Raw genomic sequence first — 14521 nt, 5'->3', positions numbered from 1 at the left:
ACATATCACATCTACATTGTCTTGGGGAATTAGAGTCAAGAAATAGTTTGCATAATAATTACCCAAGATTAAGGCATTTACATTTACATTTCCAAGGATGACCTCATCCTACCATTGTACCTGGGGCAACATGTGGTTATTGGGGGTGGGGTGGGGTGTTTCTTTTATTCTGGGCCTCTGACTCCGCTTTGTACACCTGCAAGGAGGGTCAAAGGGGTCACCTAGCTCGTACAGGCTTTAATAAAATTTAACTGTTTGCAGAGGTTGCATCTCGTATATGAAACCTCATGAAAAGAACCTAATAAGAATCACTAGTAGATAGGATAGGTATTTGGTATGCTTTCCTTTATTGGTCAGAGTACTGAGTACAGGAGTTGGGAGGTCATGTGGCTGTACAGGACATTGGTTAGGCCACTTTTGGAAAATGGCATGCAAGGATGTTGTGAAACTTGAAAGGGTTCAGAAAAGATTCAAAAGGATGTTGCCAGGTTTGTAGAATGAGCTTAAGGGAGAGGCTGAATAGGCTGGGGCTGTTTTCCCTGGTGCGTCAAGGCTGAGGGGCAATCTAATAGAGGTTTATAAAATCATGAGGGGCATGGATAGGATAAGCAGACAAGGTCTCTTCCTGGGGTGGGATGAGTCCAGAACTAGAGTGCATCTATTTAGGGTGAGGGGAAAAATATAAGACACCCAAAGGCAACGTTATCATGCAGAGGGTAGCACATGTATGGAATGAGCTGCTAGAGGAAGTGGTGCAGGCTAGTACAATTGCAACATTTAAAAAACATCTGAATAGGAAACGTTTGGAGGTATTTGGGCAGGGTACTGGCAGGTGGGACTAGATTAGGTTAGAATATCTGGTGGGTATGGACTGGTTGGACTGATGGGTCTGTTTCCGTGCTATGCATCTCTATGGCTCTATGACTGTAGATGGTGGCAGCGGTGGGATTCCAACATACACGGAGCTTCCAGGTGGACTGAAAGAGCGATTGTCTGATTGTTAGTTGCAAGAGAAGGATGGACCCACAAGGTAAGATTCACCTTTATCTCTCTTTCTAAACTTAACGCAGTTGACCCCTCATTTCCTGGGACTTGGTGGCGACGAAATCTTTGAGGTAACTCTCACACTTGCACACCAATGAGTCGCCGTGCACGAGAAAAGGGTTTTGATTGGGGTTAGAGTCCGCAAACAGAGTAAGAAAAGGGGTTCGAGTGCCCGTGAGAAGTAAAGTGAGAAAGGGGGTTAGAGTCTACTGGAAAAAAGGAGTTTGGATTTCCCTAGTGACAAGATTGAAAGCTCCACAGAGCAGTAAAACGTTAGACATCAGGAAATTCAAAGAAAATCATCTAAACAAAAAAGTTGGTATTCTTAAAGTTATTACTTTTATTCCCCACGCCTCCCCTTAGAAGTACTTTTGGAATGGCATGACATCTCCGGGAAAGGGGGAGAAAATGGAGTCAGTCTGCTCGGATCCTGACAGTAAAGTACATTACTGGGGAAGCTTTGTGTGGGTTTTTGTTGTGGAAGACTCAGTTTCTGGGCTATGGACTTAATTTGGCAAGTTCTTCTTCTGGGGAAAGGGAGTGGCTTGGACTGCAGCGCCATGTGGGCCCCTCGGAGGGCTTTCTCTTTTTATAAGTGTAATTTCATTGAGGGGAGGCATATTTAGAGATGTCGGTGTTGGACTGGGGTGTACAAAGTTAAAAAAAATCACAACACCAGGTTATAGTCCAACAGATTTAATTGGAAGCACACTAGCTTTCGGAGCGACGCTCCTTCATCAGGTGATTGGCCTGATCACTTGATGAAGGAGCGTCACTCCGAAAGCTAGTGTGCTTCCAATTAAATCTGTTGGACTATAACCTGGTGTTGTGATTTTTAACTTCATTGAGGGGATGTGGGAAAAAAATGCTGAAATTAAGGTTGTACTTTGATGACTTGGGTCAAAAAAAAGGGAACTTCAATATAAATTATGTCATGATGAGAGTGCTTATTTAAATATTTTGGTTTGTTAAAATACTGGTTCAGAAATGGTTTTGCCTTATTTGAATTAGGATCTCAATTCAATATGTTTTGTGGGCTATGTAATAAGACAGATTGTTTTTACATTATTATGCAACATTATGTCCTTTTTAAAATGATCAAAGTTGTAACCTTAAAACAAACTGATAGAGGACCTTGAACCCTCGAATTGTTTAAAATGCTACAATGCCTGTTTCAAAATAAAAAACAATTGTCAGTGGCCATGCTTTCGCCAGAAGAGGGTATTGGATCAAAATACCTTGGCTGCTTTTTTTTAAAACAGTGCATTTTAATTTTGATGTTTTGATAAGATTTTAGATAATTAGAACTTTTGGCTCTGTTCATATTGCAAATTCAAAAAAATGTTGATCTCTACCAAAGTTGCCACTTATTTTGACTGTTTTATTTGGAAAGTTTCATTTGGAGAAATATTCTACATTTGTTTCCCATGAATATTTGAGATTTAAATCTGAACTGCAACTGCCTCTAATGGCTAAAGCACAGGAAACATTGTTGTTTCTTGCTGTGCCAGATTTTTGAAATACCTTTCCTGACAGCTTTCACATTAACCAAGTATTAATTTGTTAAAGAAAAACATTTTTTGACTAGCCTGAATGTGGTTCCCCAACAGTTTGATTTTAGGAGAATTGACTGAATTGTTTAGGCAATACAATTTACAAATTTATGGATTATAAAAAACTTGATATCATAAATAGTAAACAGTAACAGATTTCAAGATGACTGAGAATGCTGAAATAGGCAGACAATTTAATGTAGTTAAACATATGACTGTCTTCATACCGATAGCCACCTTAGCAAGGAATGAGAGAGGAAATGCAGAGATAATTTCAGCAGCTAACATCTCTAGAGTTTCTCCATTCACAGGAGAAGCACGCCTTCAGAGCACACCCACTCCTTCACATTCTGATCCAACAGATTCAATCAGCCCCCCAAAGTCATGGCACAAAATAAATTAAGTAGCTAACAGTGAAGAGGAGGTCAGTATGTTTTTTGTCAGTACCTTCCTATGGACATTAAACCACGTGAGCTTTACCTTTTCTTTCAATTATTTAAGGGATATGAAGGTTCACTGATCAAGCTAACATCACAACAGCCTGTTGGCTTTGTTACGTTTGACAGCAGAGCGGGGACATAAGCAGCAAAGAATGCTGCTTTCAGCTAGCCTGCAGCTACAGCACTTCATGCTCAGATGCGCTGGTATTCTCCATCTGAAGCATCTCTGCAAGGATGGGAGTCTCGTCAGTTTTGTTAAATATTTAACTGCCCTTATCCAAGAGTTCAGATTTCTCCATGGAGTCATGCTGAAGGACAGACTGGATTTTGTTTTCAGGTTGAAATTTACTAAAGGAGATTTTAGATAACTGGCTCGTTTCCATTCAACTTGGAGGGGTGGCGTGGTCACGAAGGACTGTAGATTTAAGAATCTTACTGGTGAACTTTTTCCCCCACTTGGATGGATTCTGCAAATTCTACTTACTGCATGGACTAGTAATTTTGCAAGTTGTGCGAGTTTAACTTGCTTAAATACCAACTGCCAGAGTCTTATGAAGGCTGGCAGAGTCATCTAGGTGGTTATCATGGAATGATAGATGGAATGTAATGTTAAAAGATTAACTTGTACTCTCTGAACATTAATGTAAATTTAAAGGGTTAACTGTACTGTCTTTGGGGGGGGGGGGGGGGGGGGGGGGGGGGGGGGGGAACATTCATACAGGAATGTGGATTTGGCCAGCCATTTACTACTACTCTCCTGCTGTTAATCAAAAAAAACTTTAATTCAGTCCCTTCCATTCAAAATTGCTTTCATAGCCATCCCCCAAAGCTAGGATATATCACACCTACATTGTCTTGGGAAATCAGTCAGGAAATCATTTGCATAACAATTCCTCAGGATTAGTGCATTTACATTATCTCAGAGGATGACCTCATTTTACCATTGTACCGGTGGTAACATGTAGTCAGTTGGGGTGGGGTGGCCATAGTACCTGCTAGCATTACCAACTGACTTTACAAAGGGGATGCGTTTCCTTTGTTTGGGGCCTCTGACTCGACTTCATATGCCTGCAAAGAGTCAAAGGGTCACCTAACTTGTACAGGCTTTAATAAGCTTTAACTGTTGGCATAAGTTGGTGTGTGCGAGTTGCATCTGGTGTGTGAAACCTCAGGAAAAGAACCTAACACCAGGACAAATTCTTCAGGAGGATGGAGACCAGGATCTTACCCCAACGGAGAGGATGGAAATCACTGTAGTTTCCACAACCAGAATTATGTCCTATTTTGTATATATACATTGACAAAATTGTTTGATTCCTGTACCAATACATCTGTAATCATAGATAAGTAAGAAGCTGAAGGACAGGTGTTACTGTTAGGGATGTGGTCCCAGTCAATTTTAAAAGTCCCATTCATGTTGAAAAACCAAGTAAAAAAAAAAGGAAATATTAAATCCTAAGGAATTTTAGGACAGAATTTGGGAATGCTTGAGGGTTACAAAATGTTTGCAAAACATTACAGCAAAGGCAAAGTAAAATAGACTCCCAAGTGCAACAACAACACAAGGAGTACTTACTGCCAAATATGCTCGATCACGCTCAATGAGATCAGCTAGACGGTTTATAAGGACCCCTCTTTGTGATGCATCCATTAATCGCCATGGAGATCCAAATCTAAATGCTTCTTTTGCTGCCTTCACTGCCTTATTCACATCATCCTGTGGACATATTGAACACCAAACATGAGGCACACAGAGAAAGCAAGCATTTGACAATAGTCAAGGAAAAATATAAATATTTAAGTGACTATATCAGTTACCAGAAATGGTAAAGACAATTTTTAAATATATTCATTGAAAATGACAACAAAATTGGAGTCGTTTACTGCCAATCTAGAAGATTACCTTTCCTACCTCTCAATACACTTCATGGAACAGAATTTGGTCCATTGTGCCTATATCTCGTTGAAAGATTTAAGCACTCCCATTCCACTTTGCTTGTTTAAATCAGTTCCATTCAGAAAAGAATTGAAATCTTTCAATATTTTGTCAGGCAAAACATTCTTGATTACAACTAGCTTTTTATTCCCCACTGTCTCCACCTTAAAATGTGTCCTTTTGTAACTGGAACTAGTTCTTCCTTCTTTTGCTCTGGCTTCTGGATCTTCCAACTGCCCAATGTGGAAATCTTGTCTCAACATGGCGGCGGTCGCAGACAGGCGTGGTCTCATTTTCCAGTGTATCCCACCCAGGAATTAAGTGAACTGGGATGAACTTTTACATTTGCTCCCCCCCACATTTCTTATTTATGACTTGTCATTAATTCAGGCACCGTGATAAGTGAATTTTAAAGACTTTCATGATTATTTTTGTAAAAGTACATGTGACAATAAACTGCTATTCCCACATTAATTGCCTCAAACCTTCGGACCACAAGTAGGCCATTCAGCCTATTAACTGTGCTCCATCATTCAATTAGATCATGGCTGATGATCCTCAACTGCACTTTCCTGCGTTTTCCCCATAACCCGCAATTCCCTTATTGATTAAAAAGGTGTCTATAATCAGCCCTGCATATACTTAACAATCCAGCCTCATTACCCCTTTATGCAGTAAAGAATTCCATAGATTCACTACCCTCTCAAGTCCTTCTAATCGGTTTTAAATGTGCAATCCCTTATTCTGAGATTATGCCCTGTGGTTCTAGACTTTCCCATAAAAGGGAGAAACAACTTTCCTACATCTACCCTGTCAAGTCCTTTAAGAATCTTCACAGTTTCTAAGTTTACCTCTTATTCTTTCTTTAATTAAGGCCCAAAATATTCAACCTCCACTCATAAGACAGTATGGTACCTTTATTCATTAAGCCATCAAAAGGGCTTACTTTTGAACAAATTTCCATTATAATTCAAGGCATCTTATAGATGTTTTGTTTCCATAATATTCAGTACTTACAATAGATACCTGATCAATTTTCCATGCATTTGTCCATACTAAATTTAGTATGTAGATTAAAGACAGAAAGAAAGCATTTGGAGTGCAAGGACAACGTTATGAGAAATAGACAAAAGAATGGATACTCAAATTACCTTATCTCCCCTGGCAACTTGGCAGATGATTTCCCCTGTGGAAGGGTTGATGGTTGGGAATGTTTTCTTACTGACAGCATCATGCCATTCATTGTTGATAAAGATCTGTAAAGAAAAGGATGAGAAAAATCACAAATGACAAACTACTTTATGTTGAGGATGGGACATTAATTTCTTGGGTTTTCTTGATTAGTGATTGTGAAATGGTCATGGCAGAATTAAAACAACATGACTCTCAAAACTGAGGTAGGGATTTTGTCCCCAATTTTCTGACTCTGACCTAATCTTAGCCTTTGAAGAGGAACTGTTCTGGCATTGGATCAAAAGAGGAAAAAGTGAAAAATAAGTCATACATTTAGAAAGAAATTGGGTCATGTAGTTATTTACTTATTCAAATACTTAATTTGTTAATGACTCAAGAAGCCTGCGAATGAATATGTGACCAGGATACAAAAGGATATATTTTTAAAAAGAAAACTGGAGATGTGGATCCTGCTGGTAAGGACAGCAATTATGCCCCATTGCTAATTGCCCTTCAGCAAGTGCTGAAGACAGCACACCTAGGGGTGCTCCGGATTTTTGACCGAGCAATGAAGAGACTGTGCTATATTTCCAAGACAAAATGCTATGCATCCTCAGGTTTAGAGTGATATAATGTCTCATGTGTTTGGTATCATAATCCTAAATAGCATGCATAGTTGAATAACCTTTAGCATTGTTGAGATGGTACATGCTGCAACACATTCAACCCGTTGTGCAGAGAGTCAATGTTTAAAGTGAGAGATGGGGTGTCAATCAAGTGGGTATCTTTGACCTGGATGATGTAGAGTTGAGTTGGAGTTGCATGCATTCATTCAGGGGAGTAATCCAACACTTATTTGCACCTTTGGCAAGAAGGCAAGTTATTCAGTCTTTACTGTGTTTTATAATCACTGTATTTATTTGCCTGGTACTGTTAAAGTATCTGGTCTATTATGGCCCAAAGGAATTGGATTTCAGGAGGTTCAATGATAATTTCATTCAAACTAAAGGTGAAATTGTTGGATCTCTCTCATTGGAGATGGTTAACTCCTGGCACTTTTGTGGGTATGAAGGTTATTTGCAATACAAGAATCCATGTTTAAATGTTGTCCTAGTCTCATTTCAGCCAGACATTTGTTGCTTCAGAGGAGTTTGAAACTAAGCTGAACTTCGAATTCAAAACATTTTCATTTATAAATTTCATGATCATTAATCATTAAAGCATCTGAAGATGGTGGAGTTAGGATACTGCCAAAAAAAACTGTTCAGAAATGTTCTGTACTTGCAATGATAGTCATCACCAAAGCCAGCTTCCTTTGGAGTCCTATCTGACAATCAGCAAAGAGGTGTTTTTCTGATTTCCACCGACAACATTATTAGAGCTCCTTGATGTCATACTTAGTCTTGATCATAATGCACCCCCAGAATTTAGATCTTTGTCCATGTTGGACTATGTGAGATAGGGTTTGAAGGTGTAGAGTTTAGGATAATTCTACAAATCAGAAGTAGCAGAGCTGATTGCATTTAAGTTTGCTATTGATTGAGATCTATTTGATGGAGTGGTTTTAATAAAAATCAGGCCTGTCCTGCTTTCTGTGAACTGAATATACCTGGGCAATTTTACACTTTGTCAGGTAGACACTAGTGTGTGGAACAGCCTAGTTATAAGCCTGATTGGGGTTATGGACTAGACCAGATCACTTCAAAATTTTTTTTGTTTAGAAAAAGGTATCCTAGACCCCAATTTTTTATTCGAAAGGGTAGAAAGTGCAGTATTCCAGATGCGATGCGACGCGACTGGTCAAACTAGTTAACAGTAAGCAAAACACAAATTTATTTCAACACAATAGTTAAAATACAAACAAAAGAAAAAGGAATTTAGAATAACTTAGCTATCGGAAAACTTAATCAAATAATAGAGTAATTATTAGTTAGCCATTCCAATACAGTAATATCCCATAAACACACCCCTTGGCAAAAAGGCAAATTCAGAGATTCTCACAAGCAGTTCTCCAATTCAGGAGGGGAAAAAAAAATCAAGAAAAGATTCAGAGAATGTAGCAACCAGGAGACATATACTGAAGCCTTCTGAATCTTAAGTCCCCAAAGACTCTGCTTAAAACTAACATTAAGGACTAAAGAAACTAGTAGACCTAGTCTGGGAGAGGTGGCTGCAACCAGGCTGCTTCCGTTGTTCCAAATTTTTAAAACCCCCAAGGCCTCATAATTGTTTACTTAGAAAGAGCAAGTTATATCTGCCTCACAACCTCTTTTCCATTTAAAAAAAAACACCCAGGACAAAATAACCTCTTCAAAAGTGACAGCACTGTAACACTAGTTCTGAAGCACAAGTTTTCTGCCACAGCTTAGCAGAATGAATCTAAACAGTTTAAAGACTAGCATTCAAGATTATTTCCTGCAGCTGAATGAATTAGTCATTAATTTGTATTTCTGTAGTCATGATTATTTCTTTTGAAAATGGTTTGAGGGCTAGTTTTCAAAATGAATAGCCTTTTGTTTACCTTAGGAAACTTTATAGCCTAGAAAGGTAAATGTGCCGAGGCCTCAAAAGTTTCTGTACTTGTTCTTTTTTAGACATTTAATGGCACATTTCTGGGGCAAGTGGGACTTGGATCCAGAGGTAATGGTTCTACCACTTCATCACAAAAAGGGGAAGTGCCACAGCTTAGAGAGACCAACCTCGATAGGAGTGGAAGCAAGGCCATTCGGCCTATGTCTTGTGGTCTTAACTTGTTCTGTTTTCGGTTGTTTTGCAGAAGGTCTCAAATGATGTTGATCTTGAGAAAGAGAGAAGATAAAGTAATGTGCTCATTATAGTCCTAGGCCAAAAAAGTTATTTGAAGCAGAGAACATTTAAACTCAGTATGATGGATTCTTCCTGGAGCTATCAGATTTTCCAGAAAGGTAGCTGAATTGAAAGTAACCCATCAAGGTGTTAGAGAAAAGGGATGCTCTGGTGTGTTAGTGCCATACAGAGTGTGCTTATGAATGAGATGTTTTGGGATTTGTAAAGGAGCGTTTGAGTTTAATGGTTTTATTTCACCATTTCAAAAGGAGTTTAAAATGTGTTTAAGTTAATCGTTTGGTTTGGTCTATTTTACAGAATTCTGTTTTATTGTTATATTGAACACTCAACAACAGAGCATCCACAACTCCAAGGTAGATAACTCTGAAGATCCTTCAGTGAAGACATTTTTCATGTCAATCACATTACTAATTCCCTCACATAAGGGTATTCGCCCATGTTCTAGATTGTAGAAAATTATGTTATAGTACTAGCTAACTTTCTCTCATGCCATGTTTTCTGCCTCATCTTCGCTAGACCTTAGAGATGGTCTAATGCCCGGATCCACCACTGATCTTTGCAGATTCTTTTTCAACGTTTCTTTCAATTGAATACTATCCTTAACTTCCTTGTTCCACCATAGCTGATACATCCTTCTCAAAGCCTCTCTTTCTCAGAGATGAACCTTTGCCAAGTTTAAATTATCTCCTTAGAAACATCTGCCACTGCAACTTTATTAGTCTACTTTTTAAGGCAGTTACTCTAGTTCACTTTAGTCAACTGTCTTCATATCTTCAGCTGCCTTTATTTTAGATTTAGAAACACTAGTTTATGGGTCCCTTTCAATCATGGGACTACTAACATTTAGAAGTTCCTTTGCCATGAAGTTATTGATAGATATGATGTGGAATTCAAAATCAATGAATAACAGTGCCAATGGATGGTCACATAAGCCAAGGCAATTGGAGAGAAAGGAATGCAAGGAACAATGAAGAACCATCCTCACTTATTGAGGTCAGGTAAGAGAACATTAACCATAAACTTTGCACAGGCCTCAGGTCCCCAACACGATTAGAGTTTGGAGCAAAGTTTGAGGTGACAGTGGATATGAGCACTTACCAGCCCTCCTTGTCTCAAAATGAGAACGTTTTAAGTTTCGCTTGATAAAGCAAGCTATGGACCTACACATTATGACCAAAGGGCTTGCTTATGAAGGTAGATACTGATTTTCAAAAAGTACTGTAGAGCAAGTAGACATTAACTTTCACAAGATTAGTGAACAGGCTGTCATCAAGAGTCCATGTATATTCACAGTGAAACTTAATGACTGTTACCATGATTATTTAAATGGTGACAGATCAGAAAAAGCTGATGTACAAGGGGAATTGGATGTTTTTATACACCAGACATTGAAAGGAAGCAGTTAGGAAGGTGTGTCATCCCTTATTGCAAGAAGGTTTGAGTACAAGAGTAAGGAAGTCTTTCTGCATTTTGAACGAGACCGCATCTGGAGTAGAGTGTGCAGTTCAGATATACTTGTAGAGAGAGCACAAAGGTTTACCAAACTGATTCTTGGGATGACAGGTTTGTTGTACAAGGAGAGATCAAATGGCCTGGGCCTGTATTGATTGGAGTGAAGAAGAATGAGTGTGTCTTTCATTAAAATGTATAAAAGTCTGACAGGCCTGGTCAGATTGAAGTAGGGATAAAGTTCTACCTGGCCAAGCAATCCAGAATGAGGAAATCATTTTCAGAATGTGCAAGACACCATTTAAGACTGAGATAAGGAGAAATCTCTTTAGAGGGCAGCAAAGCTTATGTATTTTCTGCCACAGAAGATCTGTAGTGACAAAGTCACTGAATATACTTGAGAAAGAAACAGATTAACTAGCTGAAGCTGATATGTTATACCAAAAGCAGTCAATTATATTCAACACCACCATCCACAACTTTTACCACAGTCTCACAAAGCTGTATTTTTACCCAACTGAGTATATCAATCAAAACACCAAGTTATTAAAGCATGGCATTTTTCATTTAAAAAATTAGTGCACAAATATGACTATAATTAAAATATACTTGCAGTTATGACAGTAGCCCTGTAGCTTGAATACCAAAATGCAAAGATAAGTCTGAAATTTTGAAAATATGTTTGGCAGAAATCAAAATTGGAATTTTCAAACTATTTGCACTAGAGTTGAAGAGGAAATGCTAAAATCCATACTAACAGCACACTGACTCAAATGTAGAGGAGAAAACAGAAATTTATAGTTTTGTTTAGAAAATCAAGAGAATTATCTAAGGAAGATCATTTTACATCGCAACCATACAGAATAACAGTAGATGTTAAAATAACCATAAAACATAGGAGGCAAAATAGGCCAGTCAATTACAGGTCAAAAGAGTGCAGTAATTGAAAAGCACAGCAGCCAAGCACATCTTAAGAGCAGGAAAGTCACATTTCAGGAATTAGTCCTTCAACTAATAGGAGGGTGGGGGTATAGGTGGAGAGGAAAGGTTGTTGGAAAGACAATAGGTAGATGCTGGTGGGTGGGGGAGGGGGGGGTGATAGTGATATGTCAGAGAGGAGTGTGGAGTGGATAGGTGGGAAGAAAGATGGACAGATAGGACAATGCCGATTTGGAGGGTTGGATCTGGGTTGAGGTGGGGAAAGGGGAGATTTAGAAACTTAGAGGCAATTACCCACTTGAACTGTCCTACCTGTCCATCTTCCTTCCCAATTATCTGCTCCACCGTCCCCTTTGACCTATCACCCCAACCTGCACCTATCACCTTCCCAGTTACCTTCTACAACACCCCCACATTTATCTCTCAGCCCCTTTCCTTCCTCCACATTCCTGATGTGGAACAGATGTCCAAAATATCACTCTCCTGCTCCATGGATGCTGCCTGACTTGTAGTCTTCCAGCAGCAAACTTTTCAACTGTAATCTGCAGTCCTCGCTTTCTCCCATCCAGTGCACTAAGTCTGCTCCACCATTCAATGAGATCACGTCTGATTTGATGAGTTTAAATTCTTTTGACTTAAAATCAATCTCTCACAGCTTTGAATACCCTTAATGACCCAGCATCAACAGTCCTCTGCAGTAAAGGAATTCTACAGATTCATGACTCAAGTGATTTCTTATCTGTCTTAAAAGTATGACCCCTTATTCCTGGCTCATGTCCTTTCTTGGTCCTACACTGTACTGCAAGGGAGAAACTACTTTTCCAAATCTATCCTGCCAATTCCCTCAAAAATTTTGTTTCAGTAAGGTCACTTCTCATTCTTCTCTAAATTCCAACAAATACAGGTCTAACTGACTTAATCTCTCCTCATAAGACAGTCCCTCCATACCTGGTACCAGTCTACTGAACCTTCTCTGAAACCCCTTCAATGTCAGTATATCTATATTTCATTAAAGGGACCCAAACCTGTTCACAGTACTACAACTGTGATCTGACTAGTGCTGTCCCAACTTTTACATGATCAGTGAATCTTATCTATTGATTGAACAATAACTGTACAATTCTACAGCGAGTTCATTTACTCCATTGAATAGGAGTATTTTTTTTTAAATGACAAGTGTTTTCTGACCAGAAGCTTCTGCTGTAACCAGAATTACAAATCTCAAATGGTTCTGAAACTAACAAAAACAGAACGTGGGGAAGGACACATCAAATATAGATGAAAATAGAATCAAGAATAAAAATTTATTTTCTGATTTAGGAGCAGATTTCTATCTTGAACTTACCCTACAATTTCTTTGCCTATCAAAAGTCATATGCAGTTACTTTGGAGGTGAATAAATCTGAGAATTAACTTGCTGATAGCTGGCTGGAAAAATTTCATAATATACCATACCACATTAACCTTCCCTTGGTTAATCATACTCCAATGAATCTACCAAAAAAAAAAATTACCCTTGATAGCTTGTCCCAGATAGTGAAGAGCTGCAAACATTAAACTATATGCATATTAATAAGAAGATGATAAGTTTATTTCAATTTTTGATCTTCCTGTAATAAACAAAAAAGTGATGAAGATTAAAAAAACCAGTCTGAATCTATATCAAGACAGATATTTGGGCCAACATGGCTGGATAGGAAGACTTAGGTAGTGACACATTCTTTAGTAGTTCTTCTGACCTTAATGTGGTGTACAACAGCAGGGTGCATTTGTAATAAGAGAGGACATTCCAGTTTGAAATTTTCAGACTTCCCAAAGGCACAGAACTATTTATAATTTCCTGAAATTCAAATGACGCTTGTTTTTCTTGTCATCTATTCCCCTTCAAATCACATTACTCAGGCATCTATAAAGTGACAGTTACATAGATTTGAGAATGTTCTTCCAAGGGATGAAGCAAGAGAAATGGAAAAGTTAACTCATTATGACAGCTACTTTTCTAAATTTACCACAACTTTTGTAACTCTAAGTACATAAAAATTCAAGTTTATCTAAATGTAGATATTATTTGACACTAAAACATTGGGATCATAGTCAAAACAACAAGGGATGTGTGTTGTTTTAAATAAACATATTGCAAGCCCCTGAGTACCTAACTGAAGGGCTCCAGGAATCTTGCAAAATCAAGAATTTTTCTATGCCAAATTTAGTCTGGTTTAACCATTCACGCAGTTTCTTACCATTAGTATGTATGTAAGAAAGTAAGTAAGTAAAAAAAAACAAAGTCATTGAAATCAGTTTACTTTAAAGCAGTCAAAACGGAATTTGTCTAACATTTAAGTGGGTAAACAAATTTTATGTTTTCCCTAAGAGTTAATAGCACAATCTAGGTGGTTTCTACATATGAAAAAAGGGGTTTGTTGCGGAAAAGAGTTAATTGAACCTCACCAAAGCCAGTCAGCCTCAATACTGCAAAAGTCAGGCATGACCTAACTGGTTACTTTTGAGAAAATAAGAAACGCTGTTTAAAAGAACAGGTAAGCAAAATATGGTACCACCTGGAATCAAGAGGGCATGTTTAATTTCGGTTTCATGAGACATTATGAAAACATTTGATAGTAAAGTTTCTCTAAGTTATGCTAGATCATGAACAAGAGTATGTGTAGGATAGTATGAGAAGTGACTGGGTTAGAATATTCAGAAAAAAAAAGGAATTGCATTAACATTTTGGGTGTAGCTCAAATGTAATATTGTAGTCAAAGTGTGGAGTGGGAGTAAAAAGAAGTGAAAAAGATTTTTGGTTGAGGACAATTGAAAAATATGCAAAACTAACATCCATGAATTGTCCACAAATTGAATAGTTAAGGAATAGAGCTGAAAGCACCACTACCATTTGATGTGAAGGAAGATGCAGCATTGTGGATCCAAGAGAAATCAAAAAATACTGGAAATATTCTTTTTATTTATTGACCTTACAATTGAATTTTTATACAGATGCAGCAAAACATTAAATATGGTTGCAGCTATGCAGAATATTGACAAGCCTACTTTTGCAGTGCTCCATGTGGTTCTGGTTGCCCTAACTTTCCAAAGAATGCTGTTAAACATTGGGAGGGTACAGGTTGGGTTTGCAAGTTTGTTGCAGAGACTGGAGTGAGAAA

General features: G+C 38.2%; 1 protein-coding gene across 2 annotated transcripts in view; it reads right to left on the bottom strand.

Moving 5' to 3' along the window:
- The window catches only part of LOC140488140 (aldehyde dehydrogenase, mitochondrial), a 55268-nt gene that overhangs the window by 30456 nt on the left and 10291 nt on the right, over positions 1 to 14521 (bottom strand). For both annotated transcript variants that reach the window (XM_072587963.1, XM_072587962.1), the window contains exons 2-3: positions 6125 to 6229; positions 4614 to 4754 (exon numbers count right to left, since the gene is read on the bottom strand). In XM_072587963.1, the coding sequence (XP_072444064.1) occupies positions 4614 to 4688 (75 nt within the window). In that variant the 5' untranslated portion in view covers positions 4689 to 4754; positions 6125 to 6229. The remainder of the gene's footprint in view (positions 1 to 4613; positions 4755 to 6124; positions 6230 to 14521) is intronic.

The sequence above is a fragment of the Chiloscyllium punctatum genome, chromosome 17 (assembly GCF_047496795.1).
Source record: "Chiloscyllium punctatum isolate Juve2018m chromosome 17, sChiPun1.3, whole genome shotgun sequence".
NCBI lineage: Eukaryota > Metazoa > Chordata > Chondrichthyes > Orectolobiformes > Hemiscylliidae > Chiloscyllium > Chiloscyllium punctatum.
The sequence above is the reverse complement of the archived record's forward strand: the minus strand, read 5'-3'. Positions and strand labels throughout refer to the sequence as shown.